Raw genomic sequence first — 19283 nt, 5'->3', positions numbered from 1 at the left:
ATCAAAGAATTTGTAGTTTGTAGATAAGACTGGTATTGTTATTCTGCAACCAAGTCATAACACCAGGAAACCAGTACAAGTGAGTGTTTACAGTGATTCTATGGGCTAGCAACTGGGATAATAATTTATGACTAAAGACCACCAAGTTAAGCATTACAAATTTGTATTATGAATTAACTAAAACATAATTAAGGAAAATCAGTTCTTTATTTGCAATTACCTCAGTTTGTTCAAAGACAGTCAGAGGGTCACTAATTCCTCTGTAGTTAAAGGCAAAATAGAAGTAGATACATGCACCTGCGTCATACGTCTGTGTCACCCTAAAAGACAAGAGAAAATTCAAAAGAACTTTAGTATTACATGAAATAAAGAATCATAATATATAAAACTACTAGATTTTTAAAACTAAGATAATTTTGGACTGGTTTAGGCTATTTTCTCATTCCCTATCCAATGTCCCTTCTCTGCTGTAGAATTTTTTAAATTGCTTTTTCATCTAAAAGGAAATCTATATTAGCTCCCTTTAGTGCTAGTGCCAAAAACTGGTAAACTAAAAAAGTACTGGGAGAGAAAAGGATCTTATTTTAAGTGTAACTTTAAGTCAGTATTAACCTACACAAATTTAGTCATCATTTTTCTGTATAAAATTTTTTCTTTAGTCACCATTAATCTCACCTTGTTAAAAACTATACTGAAAAATAAAATGACAGCCTTCCTTTATACATTTCTTCAGTGGCATTATTGTTTTTACTGCTCTTACTCAGAAATAATAGGAAAGAATTATTAGCTGTACCTATGAATATACATTTGGTACACAATCAAGTTTTTTTTTAATTAAACAATCAAAATGATGACATGAAAACTGAATAGTATGTGCATAACTTGAGAGAAATGTGTTAAACAAAGTAATAGACTTCAACTGTACAATTTCCTATTCCTCCATTCAACTGAATATTTGCAATTATTTTCTCATGAGAATGGTATAAAAAAATTCAAACTTATTTACACTATAAACACTACAGTGACATGCCTGTGAAAGGAAGAAAATACCTACCAATGATAGTTACATGGTGAAACAGTAATCTCATATGAAATAAATTTTCCTCCTATAAAAATACTAAGTGATAGGAAGAAAATGAAGCCATGTACGAAAAACCCTAAATAGAAACAGAAATGCTAATAAGCACAATGTAATGTACTGGCTCTGCTATTTTCCCGGCACAGCTCAGAGGCCCAATACAGAATCTATGAGCAAAACTCACAATGACTGACAAAGACTTGTGCAAGGGACCAGCTTTTCAAAGCTATTTTCCCTTCCCATTCATGAAACCTTAGAATATATAAAGTGCTTTCAGTTCTTTGGGACAGGGCAAGCTTTAAAAGTGAGACATAATTATTGGTACTTGCCATTCTTCAAAGATAATTCATAAACAATAAAAAATATACATGTAAAACATGTATATAAACAAGCATAAATTGTGGTTTTTTTAATAAGCTATTTTAGGAGTAAGAAAATCAAATACTCTGGGAAAAGGTCAATAAAAGAAGCTGGTGATGAATGCAAAATAACCTGCTTATTTGTAGCAATAATTTAAAATAATTTTAAGGGAAAATTACAAAATAAGAGTTGTTTTTTGCTCTAGTCATATCCTTTTCTCACCCTCTCCAAAACCTTCTGCAATCTAGCTTCTAATTTCATCTTTCAACTAAAAATATTCTCTCTACAATTATCAATGATCTCTTAATTGAAAAGTTTAATAGCCTTTTCTCAATCTTCAACTTTTTGACCCCTCTACAGCATTCCACCACTCAATTCCTTCTTGGGTGAGTTTTCCTCTCTGGATTTTGTGATGCGACTCTTCTCATTCTCTTTTGCTTACTACATCAAGGTCATGAACTACGAAGCCTCCCCCAAATCCTCCCCAGCTCTATCCTAGAACCTCTTTTCTCTCTAAATGTGGTGGTCTTATTGGTTTCCATGAGTTATAGATCACCTCTACACAGAAGATTCCAAGATGTACTTATCTAGCCTAGTCTCTCTCCTGATCTATAGTATTATACCACCAACTGTGCCTATTAAACATTTCAAACTGGATTTGAATGTATATTTGATATAGTTATCTCAAACTCATCACAACTAAAAGGCACTTCCTGGTATTCCCAGGTGATTGCATTGTCTCTAAGATTACCTTCCGTCTACTTTATATTCCTCTTGTTTGTACAGGGCCATATAACGTCTCCTGCATTAGAATGTTTTTGCTCATTGTACCCTCAGCACTTTGGACAGTGACTAGGATACATTAAATGTTTAAGAAAACTTGATTGTTGATTGAATGATGTACACCCTACATCCACCATGACCACCACCCTCCCACATACACAATTTTCAAAGACCCAAATGAAGGCCTCCAATCTAGAAAGACATGGAAAAGAAATCACAAAGGAGCTGCAAGACTTTTGAAGTGCTGACATAATTTCTGGTATAAAAGTTTCAGAAACTTTACTGTACTTTTGTTTCTTGGAGAATTATGAAAATTCTCTCTGAATTTCTACTAGTCTTCCTGAAAAGCAAAAAAAAGAGTTTTTATTCACAAGCAATGAACAAAAACAAAATATGGTATCTCTCCTTTTAATTTTGAGAAATATTAAAAGAAGACTAATTGGTCCAAGGAAGAGGAAATAAGCCTTCTTGATAAGAGTCTGAATCAGTTTAATGGACTAGTTAATAAGTATTTATTAAGTAAGAGCTATAGGTCTTTCATACCCTGCCCCTGGCTCAACATCATGGTCATGGGATTCATAATTTAATTGGATATAAAATAAAAATAGAAGACAAAATTAGCTTGTATAAAACGAAAGGTGAGAATTTGTAGCACTAGCTACATTTCAAAGAAGGAAAAGATTGTTGTGGGCTGACAGAAAGATTCATGTAATTGGATTGGCTTAGCACAGAGGAAAAGTACAGAAGAAGAGAAGACCATAAAAAAGGAGCAGAAATAGACATGAGTTTGTTCTATAAGATAGTAAAGGCCAAACTAAATGGACTAGGAGATTCCAGGTTGAGAAACATACCCTCACACAACATAAGGCTGGATAAGAATAGGCTCAATTAATGCAGTCTAAATTCCAAGCAGAGTAGTTTGGACTTTATTGAAGAGGTAGCAGAGGAGCCATCAGAAACACTTAAGTATGGGAGTGATGTGAGAAAAAAAGAGTATTTTAGAGAGATTAATCTGACTTTAGTAGGTAGGATGGCCTGAAACAGAAAGACTGAAGGTAAACTAGCTAGGTAGCTATTGAATGAACCCATGCATGGTGATAAAGAGAATGGAGACAGATCTAAAGTGATATGTCCAAGAAAAAAAAGGATGTCGTGGCAACTTCCCAACTCTCCAGATGAAATACAAAATTTAGAATAAGAATTTTAGGTCTGAAGTTTAGGAATGACTAAAACCATCAATCAGATCAATCTATTCATTTCAATCACCTTTAGGACTACTTTGACTTGACTGATTAAAATAGGCTATGAAGAACTTTGAAATGAACATATCAACTGCATCATGATTTAGTACACATAGATGTGGCTTTAAATGTCAAATGGCTTTTTTCAGTTTGGAAGAAATTAAATATTTGTCTAACAAATCTCACATCTTCCTATCTTGTATAAAGTACAAGTCACCCTGGCTATGCAAATGCAATTAGCTGAGGAGTTTAAATGAAAGCAAAGGTAATCATACTCAAATCTGCAAACAAAATTAGCAAGGTTCCCGCAAGGAATTCAATTTAGCAGAAGTAACAGAGGAAATGCCACTTTTACTACATAATACAAATAGAATCTAATCTAAAATTTTAATGGTCTTCCAGGCCAAATGTTAGGTGCCTTGCAACAGAAGAAATAAGCTATTCAACAATGCTTAATCTCTTCTGTTGCTGCCAATTTGCCAGCTGTGCATTTTCCTAATGTTAATTCACTCATCAAACATATCCACTAAATTTATAAATTTTTAAGCAAAAATTAATAAATTATTTTAAGCAAAAATTTATAAATTATAAGAAAAATGGTAGATAAAGTACAAACAGTCGGGCTTCTCTTCGCTTTGGAAGTGTAGGAAAGGGTAGGTGAAGGGAAGAGCAATAATTTCTTTCAGAAGTTATTAATTTAAAATCTGAAGTAACTGGTATAAACTACAGACAGATTAATTAAGACAGGCACAGTATCCCTATTTGACATGTACCAATAAATATTAAATGACATAAAAGAAATAGAAGATATATATATAATTGAGATATTCAAAAAGACTACATTCATTAACCAAAAAACTCAGCCTTTGCTGCAAAGCCTAGTGGACTTGAGCTTTATACACGCACTGGGTCCAAATTTTAATAGATAAATTGGTGGTGAAATTTTACACAGTGTTATGACAAGGTTTTGAAGGCATCAGTGCCCAAAGATCATGTTCACATGATAAAAAACACCTGATGACAAAAAAGTCAATCCTTAATTTTTATTATCTCAATGGCTAATTCTATTCACAACACATTAGAGATCTTCAAAGCATGATGAAAAGTCCCTAAATCACCTGGAAAAGTTGACATAATGGCTGCCAAAAATCAAAATCTATTCTTTAATTTCAAAAAGATCTGTAACCTCCAATATAGTAACTATAAGCTTTGAATTAGTGTATTTGCTAACCAAGAATTCTATGCCATAAGACTTTAAGGGGGGAAAAAATTAGAAAAAATTCCCATAGAGTGGAAATTTGTATTCAAATATGGAAGACAGCTTTTGATAAAATGCTGAATAAAACATATGAATCATTATATATTGAAAATAGTGCCTACAATTAAATTGCCTTTCTTCTGTAGTGGAATTTTTATGGTATATTTGTTTTATCTTTTTTTTTTAGTTTTAAAAAGCTTGCCTCCCAAAACATATATATACATTTAGGTGTATAATTACAGAGAATACTTTTTTTCATTATATTACAATGTAGTTCAAGCAAAGCAACCATGGTGGTTAAAAAGTGAACACCAATAAGTTAAAACAACCACAGACAGTAAACTTGGATTCATCAAGGCATTGCAAAATCCAAAAGTACCTTCTGACTCATTTAAGTTTAAATTAAGCCATTTCCTTCAATATTAAATATATTTTACTATATTAACCAGACACCTAATTAACTCAACCATTTCATTTCCTGGCATTCTGAACACATTAAAACTTGCTGTAATTTTATTTCTATTTTAATTTTTTGATGGGTACAGGAGTAGGGAGGTATTTTCTTTGCCAGGTAAAATTTTGCTCTTTTGGGGGCTGGGGGGGGGGAGAAGAATTCCAAAAAGAATTACAGAAAAAATATACTCTGAAATAAAAGCTGTCAATCTCAACTTTCAAAGCTTTCTAAAGTTTTAATAAGGATATAAAAAATGTGGATTACTAGATATGATGGATGAATCAATATTTAAGGTATTTTCAATATCAAAATGAAGCAGTACTGACAACTTAGGGTTTGAAGGATATTTATCAATTAAGTCCCTTGTGGAAGTAAAATTTAAGAAGAGCTCCCAGAATTTTTAACACATATTAAGGATAAAATACTCACTTAAAAAACCAAGAGTTACAAAGGCATCCTCTTACGTGAGTCTATTCTCATGATAATCTTGTCAGAGTCTCAACTGCTATTTTAAAAAGTGAAATTGTAATGAGGGGTAAATGCCGATTTTTTTTTGCATTTAACTGAAAATTAGAAAAAAATTATTCGTCAAAAGGCTATCCTTCAGAAGTCACTGAGTTCATTTTTTAATACAACAAATGATACAGCAGATGCTCAATAAACACTTACTAAAGTAAATATATTCTTTTTGCCTTTCTATCAAGCCCTCTATTTCCGCTGATAATATTAGCATTCTTCCAGTGGAAAACTAAGTAATTTAGGGGTTATCTATGGCTCTTCCCCTTCCTTTATCTATAGGAAAAAAATCCTATGAATTCTCCCTTCAAATATTCCCTATGTCCTTCTCTTTCCTTTCTCATTCCCACTGCCAGCAAGTCAGTCCAAACCATCATTACTTTAACCTTGCTTGACTGCAACAGATTTCTTCCTGGGGCCTTGCATCTCCTCTTTTTCCCCATCCATCTAGCCTACATAATTTCACCAGATCAACTTTCCTAAAACATAGTTTTTATGTTATTTCCCTACTCAAAACCCTTGAAATAGCACTCAGTTGCATAAAGAATAAAGGTAAAATGTGCAGGTCTTGCACTCAAAGCTCTCTATCAGTTTGGTCCCTCTCTTCACTTTTTGCTTGTCCCTTTTGTCTACACCTATAATTTCAACGGTGCAGTGAATCCTGGTGAGGAAGCACCTGTCACTGATACAAAACAGTAACTGTTACTGCCTAAAAGTCTTACAGAGCTGCGTAAGGCCCTTTGGTCAAATGACCTGCACAGAATTACATCACAAATGCACGCAGAAGATAGAACTTGACCCCAGCTTTTTATCCTCTCATTTCACATATTATTCTCTTAACAAACATATAACGTACTGATTATAGAATATGGCAGATGCAAAAAAAAAAATTACTTTCAGAATAACAAATATAAAACATCATGTTGCAAATACGTGCAAATTACCATACCACAAAAGGAAACAAAACAAAAACTTAGAAAGTCCTAACAAATAAGTATTTTTCCCTTGTATATCTAGTACTCACCACTAGGAAAAAAAATCACTGAGAGTCAATGTTTTAATGATTTACTAGCATTGGACTGGAGATATGAAGCTGAACAATAGTCTGAAGATCATTTTGCTATGTATGTGGCCTTTTCACCTCAAATGAATAAAAAGAATAAGTAAATGAAACACACTAGGAAGTTACACATGCAGGATGTTTCAATGGGTTTTTAAGTGTTAAAGTACTACCATTTCATTTATCATAAGATCCTTTTCTCAAAGTCTGACCTGCTTTCCATTCACTCTCCATGCCAATCAATGCTATGACTTTTTAGAGAGGTCAAATGCTCAAATCAATCTTGTTTTACTTGGTTGCCTGGTGGGTAACACAGAAAATAAATGTCAGAAGACTAAGTGAGTACAATAGTAGTTTTTCTCTACCACTGACAAGATTAACTTTCAATGCCACTTTCACAACTTACAGTTGAACCAAAAAGGCAAGTTCACTAATTAATTTTTGTCTGAAATATTCTTCCCATATTCCATCCCTTACCCCCACATTCATTTAATCAACAAATGATTAAATGGTTAACAGGTGGCTATCTGCAAAAAAATAAATAACTAAATAAATTCTGTTGGCTGTGTGGGTCAACTTTCAGTTACTATCTATGGTGTGGGAACTGTTCTCATTGCAAGAAGAGGGCAGAATCATGGCCCTGACCTCAATGGCAAGATTTCTTGCTACTATTATATTACTAACCTGGGCTACAGCTCCATTCTGCTGTCCAGGAAGTTTAGGGACAAAGTAACAATGAGACATCCTGGTCCCGAACTGAATGAGTGGTAGCCAAGTTAGAAAAGCATGCCAGGCAAAGTAGCACTGAGGGCTCTATACAGAGGGATGAATAATGCTTCCCTTCCATTGGCAAAAATAATACTGAATTGAAAAAGGCTAGAAAAAAGGATCAAAGAATAAGAAAAACTTACCTGCATGAGGAAAGAGGAGCAAACTGGACACCCCTCTCTTTGCACTCTCTTGTTATTCTTTCCTTTACATTTCTACAGAGATCTATAACCCTGAAAAGAAGCATAATTACAGAAAATCTTAAGTTTTCTAATAAATGGCAGAAATTCACACAAAGGCTGATTAAACTGGCAAGCTTTCAACTGGAAGCCTCTTTAACAGAACTCTATATACCATGATGACCCTAAGATATTATAAGTTCCAGAAATATTTTCTTAATTAAGGGAGAAAAATTACGCTCCACTTTGTTAAGCACTATATTATTATATTATACATAGTATTACATTACACTGATAGATCTGATTGTATCAATTTAAGTACTTCCTTCAATGGTACAGATTTCAAGTCATCATTCTGTAAAACTCTTGGCCATGTACTGCAAATTTGCTTCTGGGGGAAAGAGGAAATCTTCTAATCTCTTGACATTTTGAAGAAACAACAAAAAGACCCAAGGGTCTCCACAAGTTATTCCTCATTTTTACTACATGACTAATAGCCCACTTTCTTTTCCTTCCTTCCTTCCTATCTACCTACCCACCTATCTACTATACTTTCTCCTATTCAATTTTTCACTGGGCTTATTAAAAGGGATCTGGACTGTAACAGCATACCTATCCCCACCTTTTCACCATCCTTGAGTGACTCAGCTGTGATTCTTCAAAACAACCATATGATACCACTAGAAAAATACTTATGTTAAAATGTAGACCTTTGTTTCTAAGAGAAGCTTAGAGTCATTAAAAGCACTGAACTTTCTAACAGATAGTATAGTATAGTATATATAACACTCTCCACCTCTTACTTAATTCCAGGCCTACTTCACTGTGCATTCTCAGTAGTTGTCCAAAACCTGTATAGCGAAATGAGATATATGAGTTGTCTTCTCAACTGTGAATCAAAGTCTGAGCAACAGTCATTCTTCACCTGCTTACTTTTATTTTCTTAAGTGGATAATTAGGCTGAACAAACCTTTTTGAATGCTTATGGATCTCACTTAGGATGTTCTGCAATGTTCTAAGGTTTGATGCCATCAGTACAATGTCATCTACATACAGGATTATTGGGAAGATTTCACCATCTACAGGAAAACTCTCTCCCAATTAGACTTTGTGCTATAGATACATGCAGGGCCATCTCCAGTCATCCTGATCTATATCCTGCCACTGGACTCAGATGGCAACAGAGGAGAAAATGAGGCTGGTAACTTTGCACAACCCTCCCTCACTTAAATCCAATTCACTTGAATGTTTTGGCATCACCTCCCTGATGTCACTGTTCTCTTTGAGATCAAAGGACAAAGAACAGCAGTGACAACTTGTGGCATGCACAAAGTTCCTGTTTTATACTTGGTTCACTTTTAATAACCTGAGGCTTCTTCAACAGTCATCTGTAGTTACAACTTTCAAACAATATGACTTGATATCTGTATATATGTGTGTGTGTCTCAAATAAATTGTACAGAACCAAAAGCTACAACACTCAGCCAACATCATGAATCGGAAAAAGCAGACGAAAAGTGAAAAACCATAAATTGTACAGTCAACAAAAAAATAAGCACAGTGCCATCTTGTATTTTCTATCCCCTCTTAGTTAACTGTATATCAGTGAAAATGTAGTGGTCTAGTGTAGATTTTTGCAAAAAATTTAAAAGCCTTCCTGTTTCCTTGTCTTAACTTCACTGAGGATACCTGTAATAGACAAGAAAATTATCCTCATAAAGATTCTGTAGGGGCAGGATAGTAGGTATACTAGTCCTAGTTATGCTATTTTCTCATATGCACATATGGTGGTAAGGTCTACCACTTTTCCAAATGTTTGCTATCTTACTCACTTTGACAAATCTTGAAAACAGATTCCTCAACATCTTTAAAACTATGTTGGTTCCAGCAAGAACACCCTATGTACCATTTCATTTCAGTCCATCTGACATACCATTTCTACTTTCTTTAGTATAATTTCTAATTCTTCATTAAGTACACACACTGGGAACTGTGATTCTGAAGCCCAAATGTGAGAGATTCATGGTCATCAGTACATTAAACAAGTATTTTAATAGAAAGCTTGAGAGAGATTTTCCCCATTTCACCTGTTTGTTGTCTTCTTTTTAAGGGTTTACATCATAAATATTTGAAAACTGGCAATCTATTTAACATATGTGGCAATTATCTCAACCATTAACCAGAGTACCTGATGAGTCTTCTTACACTTTGCACTTACTCTTCAATCCAGTGACATTAGCCTCTTTGCTGTCCCTCAAGCAGAACACTGTCTCTCACTGGTGGGCATTTTCTCTATCACCCTCATCTAGAATGGTCGTCCTCCACTTCCTGACTTCCTCCAAGTCCCATATAAAATCCTACCTTTTACAGGAACCTTTCTCTAATCTCTCTTAATTCCAGTGTCTTCCTTCTGCTGAATTTTTCCTATTTATCCTGTATATAGGGTGTACATAGTTGTTTGCATGTCTTCCCTGTTAGATTGTGACCTCTTTGAGAGCAGGGACTATCTTTTGCCTTTCTTTGTTCTCAGTGCTGAACTCAGTGCCAGGCACATAATTGGTATTTAATAAATGCATACTAACTGATGAGAAAATGTCATTCTCTGACAACTCCAAGCACAAAGTATTCACTCTAATTCTATAATGTTCAACATACATATTCGTTCCTATGACAGCTTTCCTAACATGAGAAACCTGCAAGAACATTATTTTAAAAAAACAGTACTTTTTATAATAAAATGCAATTCTACATTTTGAGTACTAACTAAAATAAACAGTCCTCTGATGAATTTTCCTAGAAAATACTACTATTCTGTTTGGATACCCTTGATCTTGCTATCTCCCACAAATGAACCACCTTCATATTCAAGAATTCAAATTCCCTTACCCAACCATAATTTATTGGCTTTTCACCTCTTACTCTGCCTTCCTTTACAAAACCCTATTGTTCATCTGCATCATGACAGAAAACCCTTTAACTCCCTCAATGCTTTACTAGACCACCTTAACTACACTAGTCACTCTCTCACCTTTCCCTTGACTCTTTGGTGAACCAATTCAACTACACACTGTCCTCCTCTCTTGATTTAAGACCCCTTATCACATCACTAATTATACTTTTCCAAGCCTCAGTCTTTCATTGCTCCCACCACTCACTGCCCTCAATCCTATTCAAGAGCTACTGAACAAAGGTGGAGAAATTCATGTAAATATTCTGACCGGATCCACTACAAATTTATGTTACACAACCTCAATTGGGCCCTCACTGCTGCTAGGCAATCCTTCTACATCTCCCTTACAAATTCACCAGCCCACACTCCATAGCAGTTCTTCCAAACCTTTTCATCGCTCATCAAACCTCCTATGTCTTCCATCCCTGGGAGCTGAAAACCTTGCTTCATATTTAACAGAAAAAAATGAGGCCATTTACCATGAGATTTCTCTTCTCCCTTATTCCTCAACACTCAAGAGCTTTCTACCACTATCTCCTCCTTCACTGGTCTCATGTGATGAAGTGGCCTTATTTTTTAAGCAAAGCTAACCTCTATAACTGCTCATCTCATCTGTTCCAAACAGATTGTCCCCTCTGTCATCTCCACTCTTTCACTTATTTTTAATCTCTCCCTGTCTACTGGCTCATTTCCCTACTGCCTACAAACAGGTCCTTTTCTACCCCATCCTGAAAAAAATCCCTAACTTGATCTTCTACTCCCAGTATCATCCTGTATCACTTCTGCCCTTTGTAGCTAAACTCTTCAAAATGGCCATCTAAAATAGATGCCTGCACTTTCTCTCATCTCACTCTCTCCTTAACCTCTTTTAACCCAGCTATCAACTCCCAAATCTATATGAGCCTTTAACTCTCTCTCCTGAACTTCTGTTATGCATTGTCAACTGCCTGTTACAAATCTTTACCTCAATGTCTCACTGGCATCTCAAACTCATCATATTCCAAAGGAATTTATCCTCCTTCCCCCTCCCCCAAATCGTGCCCTTCTAATTTTGCTATCTCTATTAGGGGCACCACTATCCTTCTAAACATCCATGTTTGCAATCTCGAGTCATCCTTGGCTCTTCACTCTCCCTTCCTATGAATTGCCAAGCCTTGATCAATTCTAGCACATCAACAGCTCTCACATCTGTCTCATTCTCTCCACTTAGATTTTTAATTACTGCAATAGCCTTTCTAATTGGTCTATACATTTTGAGTCTCCAATTAATTCTGCATAGAGCTACCAAAATAATCTTCTGAAAGCATATGTAGAAATTAAAGCATTATAATCAACCCCACTGACAAAATAAATCAAAACTTAATTTCAGAAATAATTTTAAAGCCTTGTGGTAGAAAATGCAGTGTGGTGTTTAGGTTTTATTCCAATCTCCCATTTTGAGGTAAGGACAATCCAGAAAATACTTTGTTTTTTTAAAAATGCGTTCTATATTAATTACTTCAAAACTAACAAAATTCTACCCTCTTTGGCTATAAAAAGAATAATGGCTAATATTTGTGCATCACTTTAAGCTCTGATTTTTTTGCACATTATATGATATGATCTTCACTACAAACCTTCAAGATAAGCACTACTACAAGTATTATTATCCTCACTTTACAACTAAAGAAACTGAGGTCCAGAACTTAAATGGCTTGGCCACCGTCACACAACCAGTGAAAGTTACTTAAAAGTAATATGTCAATATTTATTTCATTCTAGTTTACAAAGAATTCTAAGGAATTTTCCTTTCCTTAAGAAAAACAATCCTACTAATAATTATGCTGATTTTTAACTTTTAATAGTTCAGCATCAAGATTGGACACCTATTGTTCAATACAGAGAAAAATATCCACTTAAAGGGTAAACCAACCTTTCAGGTTAATGTCAGACATTAATGTATTGTTCAAAGTTATAATGTATACATAAGAAGGCTACATGCTTTGTTTTACCTGCAAGTAAAAATTGTGCTTCCTGCTTCTCTACAAATGGCCTGTAGAGGTCATCTATAACTAGATTCTCCCCATCCTCACTACCCTTTTTATAGTCTCCCAGACTGAAAATACCTTAACAAGTAAAGTACTTGATTAAAGAGCCACAAGAATTTTGTAAAGATTCTACACTGAATAGAAAAAAAAGATACATTTAAACAGAGCTGAATTCTAATCCTATTCTTTTATTTTACAGATGAGGAACTGAGGGCAATTTTGATTATTTGCCCAAAGTCAGGTAACTAAACTAACTAGCAGATACAGAATTTTAATACAAATCTCTAATTCAAAATATATCATGTTGCCTCTCACTTCTAGGATGCATGTGCAGGGCAGAATACTGACCCGAAAATCAAGAAGACTGGGTTTTAAAGGGCAACTCAGGAGTAAGAAAACTCATTTCTCAAATTCTCATTTATAAAACAAAAATATTGCACTATATGATCTCAAGAGGCAGCTAGGTAGTTCGGTAGATAGGATGCCAGGCCTGGAGTCAGAAAGATTCATCTTTCTGAATTCAAATCTGGCCTCAGACATTTAACTAGCTGTGTGACCTTGGGCATGTCACTTAACTGTTTGCCTCAGTTCCCCATCTGTATTATTTTACAAATTACATTGGGTGGAGAAGGAAATGGTAACCCATTTCAGTATCTTTGCCAAGAAAATGTCAAATAGGGTCACCAAGAGTTGGACACAACTGAAATGACTCAACAACAACAACAAGAGCCTCTGAGAGTCCAAGTGGAGACAAAAAGGATCATTAATCCTGAGAAGCAGGATTAAGGGCAGTACCCAGCAGCATGGATCAACTAACAATAATTAATTAATAATAATGATGGTGGTAACAAATCCTCATGTTGATACTGGTTTACACAGGTTTTGCTCACATCAAATTTGTGAACTAAGCAGAATATTATCCTCCTTTTAACTGCCTGTAAAGGATGAATTTGTTCTCATCTTTGGTGGAATCTTTCATTTCCATTAGTGATAAAGAAGCATGTTTACTTGGTTTTTTTATACTCATAACAAAGTTATCCTCTAAAGTTGTTTTAAGTACAATGCTGGGTTCTTATTCTGAGTCAACAAAATCATAGGATTACATGTTCACGGACCTGGAATTAGAAGAGATCTTAAGAAGTCATCTAATCCAATGCTCTGATTTTTAAAGAGGAGAGTCATGAGACCTAGAGAGAAGATGTAACTTGTCCCAAGTCATCTAAGTAGTAAGAAGCAGGGCTGACTAAGGCTCAAAGCTTGGTCCCCTAATGCCAAGCTGAGCAAGCACTCTTTTCACTATAATACAATGCTTCTCCCAATCCTTAACTCACATTTTCCAGATAATACTGTACATCTGTAGCACCAAGAAATCAAAAGGAATTTTTTTTTTTAATTTTCATAATAACATATTGTACAGGCAAGGAAACAAAGATATAGAGAAGTTAAGTGGCTTTCAAAAAATAATGCCCAAAGTGAAACATTAGGTTAAAAAAAAGAAATACTACTGGTTCTACTATCAAAATAAAGGTTGAAAAGAATATATTTTTAAATATTTTGGTGTTAAAATTCTCTACAAAAATCTGACTGTAACTTACCTTTCCATCCTTATTGCACAAAACTCCCCTTCATATGTGTGTGTGTATGTCTATATGTATAATACAGCTAGACTACTAAAAATTTTGAGATACTATTTACTATAGAATCAGAGCTAGAAAGATAGAAATTATGGAGAGCTAGGAGGGAAAATAAATATTGGTAAACCTAACATAGAGAACAATTGATATATATATTAGAAAACTGAGGCCCAGAAAGCTAAAGTGACTTACTCAAACAAAGGTCACATGATAAATTCTAGATTAAAGTTCTATTTGTACGTATTGAATAGCTGTTTCCTCCTCCCACCCACCCCAACCACTTAAGCATAGTAACAAATAAGATGCATTAAACCATCTTCTAATGCTGCTGTGGTTGTTGTTCAGTCGTTCAGATGTGTCCAATTCCTTATAACCCCATGGATCATAGCATGCCAATGCTGTCCATGGGGTTTTCTTGGCAAAGATACTGGAATGGCTTACCATTTCCTTCTCCAGTGGATTAAGACAAACAGAGGTTAGGTGACTAGCCCAGGGTCACACAATTAGTAAGTGTCTCAGGCCAGATTTGAGCTCAGGTCTTTCTGACTCCAAGCCCAGAGCTCTATCCACTGAGTCATCCAGCTACCTCACAAACTATCTTGTAGGGATTTTATTATTTAAGTTACATAAATTATTTGAAAAATTTTGTTTTAAAGCTAATGCTGCTTTCAAAAAATTCCTAAGAAACCAAAAAAAAAAAATGTACCACAAAAATTATATTTGAAGGTAAGATTTTTCTACAAGTTCTGACTAACCATTAACTCCCCAAATCTTGATGTCATTGAAAGAATTAAAAATTTTCTCATTTCTTGTATTCTTTATACCTCCCCAATCTCTTCCTATAACTATATAAAAGTTTTTTAAATTAATTTCCTTAATCAGGAAACTAAAATCCTGAAGAATTATGACTAAAACACATCATATAATCCTCAACAATTCTGACAAGACCTTTACAAATGTATTCAAATGCATGATTCACTTTTAAGGCATTTTAGCACTTTACCTATCCCAAGGAGCAGAAGTCTCAAAGGATTCTCCTATTACATAGTATTCCAAGCCCAGATCCTGTTAACACACACATTTAAAAAAAAAGAATATTAATCATCTGTAATTTATGCCAGAGGCCTAGTTCTAATTGTAGGCTATTTGTTACTATCTATGCCATTATAGTGCTAGGAAATACACAAATTTTGTGATCTCTGGAAAAACCATTGAGCTGTATCAAACACCTAGTGGCCAAGTGTCCACACTAAAAGAACACTAGCAGGTACCCCTTTAACATGTCACACAGCAGATGAAAAGTATAAGGTCATTTGAAGCTTAGACTACTGTTGACATCTCAACTATACCTGTTTTATTGTTGTAAAAGTCTGAATCCATCACTATATAAAAATAGTAAATTTGCTTAAAAAACATTTTAGTCAATCAAGTCATAAAGATCATACAAAGTTGAAAACATGGAGAGAAAACAGAAAAAGGTAAGTCAATGGAATCAGAGGTTGTGATTTAACTGTACTTATGAAAATGACTTCATTTTTCTGATGCAAAACCATTATATGCTGCCCACAGATAATCAATTTCTATGCTGCAAAGTGAAGAAAAATTTTGGGTTTTTTTTCTTCCTCAATCACATGACTTTAATAAAATTTGTATACTTTGAACTGACTGCTAGCTATTATTTAGTTCTTAGGGTATGTGATTATAAAAAAGCAAGTAAGATTGCATGAGTTTCCTTATACAGTTAAAACTCAAAAAAACTTTTGAAATAGAAAAGTGAAAAGTTCAAAATGTTACGAGTTCTAAAAAACCCCTGAATTTTAGATGTTTATAAACTAATTTTTAAAATTCTTTTAAGTTACAAATAAGAATCACTGCAAAATACAAACTGTCATTATAAACTGTTCATTACAGCCCCAGAAATGAAGAAAGAAATCTGGTTGCTAAAAAAAAAAATCAAAACAAATCAAAAGACATAAAAGAAGATACAATATGTATCTATGGCCAAGTATGTATGCATACAAACAAGTTACAGCAGAGTCTCCAGGTTAACAGGGTTAATGAGGCATTGAGGAAACATAAATCCATAACAAAGGATATAGAAAATTAAAAGCACAAAAAATTAAAAGCACAATTTCATGACCAAAAATCCTACAGCAAATGATCAACCTTTAAGTCAAATAATTTTTAGTTATTTTACTGGTAATTCATGTATATGAAATCTATCACTCTTAGAAAAACAGTAATGAAATGAAAAGAAATGGTAGGTGAGAAATAATAACAACTTGAAGAGAAGGATTGTATTTCCTAGTTTTAAGTCACAAAACAAAAAAAAAAAAGCAACCCTACTTCCCCAACATTTAAAAAAAATCTAAGGTATAACACTGAAAAACAAATACTTTTAGAGCTACTTAAAAAGAAAAGAAAAAATAATCAAGGGGATTGGTTTTAGAGCAATTTAGGAAAAGAGAAAACTTTTTTTCTGCAAGGACCTTCCTAAAGAAAAACAGATTAGAAAAAGAATGACTGCTACACAAAGAAACAGGGATCAGGGACAATATCTTGACCAAAATGGAAAAAAAAAATCAACATAAAGCATAGCTAGCAGGGCATTGCAAATAATTCACAGCAATTTTACCATATAAATAGCAAGATCCCTCCTCAAAAAAAAAACAGAACAGGTGAAGTGTCTTTATTTACACATAAGCAATAGCAAGAATTATTAATTTCCTGGTCAGAAATCACTAAAAGGGTAAATCAACTAGAGAACTGTTGTTAAAACAGCAATTTGAAAGAGAAGAACACTAATTGCACCCTTCAGTTCAGAATGATGAGTCTCCCTGTACTATAAATCAGGGTAGCTTTATGATAAAATATTACACTCATCATGAGATAACCAATTTCTTGCTTGCATAAATATTATGAGAATATATAAAATAATTCATTCTTAAGAACAAAATTTTAATACATTAATAGTGCATAACTAAGAAAGGAAGCACCCTCATTATCCATTCAGATATTCAGTAAAAATTATGCCTTCCATTAATCGTTTTCATTTACAAGCTTTTTATCAACATTCCCAAAACTGTTTTAAGTTAGTCACAAATACTGATTTCAATTTTTGACCTGAAACATGCCAATGTCTATTTTTAAAGGATAATTTTAAGAGAGTATTTAAAACAGGCTAAAGAATTAGGTTAAGTTAGGATGAATAAGGTAATCTATTAAACAATCATCTGCAGAACCTTCTATTTAAAACTGAAGTCCAATATAATGATAACCAAAATGAAAAATGAGAAACTGAAAAACAGAGGAAAATGAAAAGCACAATAAACAGAGAATAATTTTCATTGAAAGTTAGGGAAAAAGATAGATTTTGCTACCTCAGTTGCATTTCTGCATAAGCTACAGCGAATGACTGGAGGGTTGGGGAAAGGTGGGTTTTGGAACAGGTAATGGATCAATGAAAGGTAACTTACCCGAAGATATGCAATGACATAAGTCAGAAAATAACCTCTCTGTCCATTGTCTTCTCCAGCTGCCAAACCACTGCAAGAATAAATTGTTCATATGCATTTTTAAAATGAACTACACATAATTTTATTTATGTATTTATAGCTTAATCTATTACTTCATTAATATAAGGAACTCCCAGTGAGAAACTTGCTTTCTTAATGCAAATCTGTGTCTCCTTGACAATGAGTCAGAGGAATAGAACATGATTCATGCTAGTTTATTGGTAAATTTTTAGATTTTATTTTTAGTCATTAATTTCAACCTCCTCTCTATTCCCATAAATAACAAGTTCATAAAAACAGTAGGGCTGGACAGACTCCTTTGAGATTAATAATCCTTTTCCCCAACCCTACTTTTAGAAAAAGATTTTTATTTTAAAAGTCAGCAAAGGGGAAAAAAATGAATGAAGAACAAGGAGCCTACCTAATCTCTGTCTTACATAAATATTTCTTGATAATCAAATTATCCATATACAAATACTGATCATCTAAGGATACCACATACATTCATCAGGAATTTACTGACCACCTATGTGTGGAGTACTAGGTACTTTAGGAAATAAAAAAAGAAGCAAAAATACTGGCCCTGTGTTTAAATAGTTTACAGTCTTTTATGGGGAGGCAAATATGTACACTAAACATCACATGAAAGTCTACAAAGCAATGTACAGACAAAATGCAGGCAAAATACAGGTGAGATGCTACTGCTACAAATACAATAACCAAGGAAGGATGTGAATGTCATTATAAATTAAGGATGAGCACTGAATGTGTCTTTTTAAAAATTTGGTTATAATTCATTTCCTACAACTAATTCTGTACAAAGGCTTTTTCTGGCTTTTCTATAAGTAAGCAGATCCCATGTCAAAAAGAAAAGGCAAAATTCCCTCAATTAGTATAGTTTTTATATGCATGACCAAAAAAAAAAAATGCTGGTACTGTTGAAAGGGTTCTTGGGCTCCTTTGTCTCAAGCTCTCTCCCATCAGCTGCACAACCACAGTTGTGTCTTTTTCTCAATGCCTGCGCTTCCTCCTCTGGAGAAAGGTCTCACCTCCGTCTGCTCTGATTCAGCCCCACATCATCAGTGATCCCATCTCAAGCTCCTCTTAACTTAAACTTAATTCACTTTTTTTCCCCTCACAAGTTCACTCTTACTGAAACTTTCTTTTTTCTCTTGATGGTAACTTCATTCTAACTTCTCTTTATTGGTATGTTACATAATATTCTTTCTCTGGCAAACTTGAGGTAAGTCAAACTGGCCTCTTCCCATTTCTTGGGGAAGCAGGAAGGACAACAGAGTTGTTTTTTTTTTAAGTCCTATGGGTCCTCCACCAGGTAACAATGGAAAAGATTTCTGTGCTGCCTCAAACCAATAACAACACTCCAATATCTATACTGACTCAAGTTTCCAAAATCTGGGGGTAAACAAACAAGATAAAATACCTGAGCTATAGCACATCAT

General features: G+C 34.2%; 1 protein-coding gene across 2 annotated transcripts in view; it reads right to left on the bottom strand.

The window, feature by feature from the left end:
- Nucleotides 1-19283, bottom strand: part of AGPS (alkylglycerone phosphate synthase) — a 151598-nt gene that overhangs the window by 24298 nt on the left and 108017 nt on the right. Inside the window, exons 15-19 of one of the 2 annotated variants that reach the window (XR_011967704.1) lie at nucleotides 17785-17854; nucleotides 15312-15373; nucleotides 7662-7751; nucleotides 6963-7050; nucleotides 259-320 (exon numbers count right to left, since the gene is read on the bottom strand). Coding sequence is in view for 1 of the 2 variants with exons in the window: in XM_072612420.1 (XP_072468521.1) it covers nucleotides 221-320; nucleotides 7662-7751; nucleotides 15312-15373; nucleotides 17785-17854 (322 nt within the window). In the remaining variant the exon portion in view is untranslated. Of the gene's footprint in view, nucleotides 1-220; nucleotides 321-6962; nucleotides 7051-7661; nucleotides 7752-15311; nucleotides 15374-17784; nucleotides 17855-19283 lie in introns of those variants that run through there. The other variant, XM_072612420.1, reaches the window with a different exon arrangement.

This window comes from Notamacropus eugenii, chromosome 5 (assembly GCF_028372415.1).
Source record: "Notamacropus eugenii isolate mMacEug1 chromosome 5, mMacEug1.pri_v2, whole genome shotgun sequence".
In the NCBI taxonomy this organism is placed as follows: domain Eukaryota; kingdom Metazoa; phylum Chordata; class Mammalia; order Diprotodontia; family Macropodidae; genus Notamacropus; species Notamacropus eugenii.
Note: the sequence above shows the minus strand (reverse complement) of the source record. Positions and strands in the feature narration are given on the sequence as shown.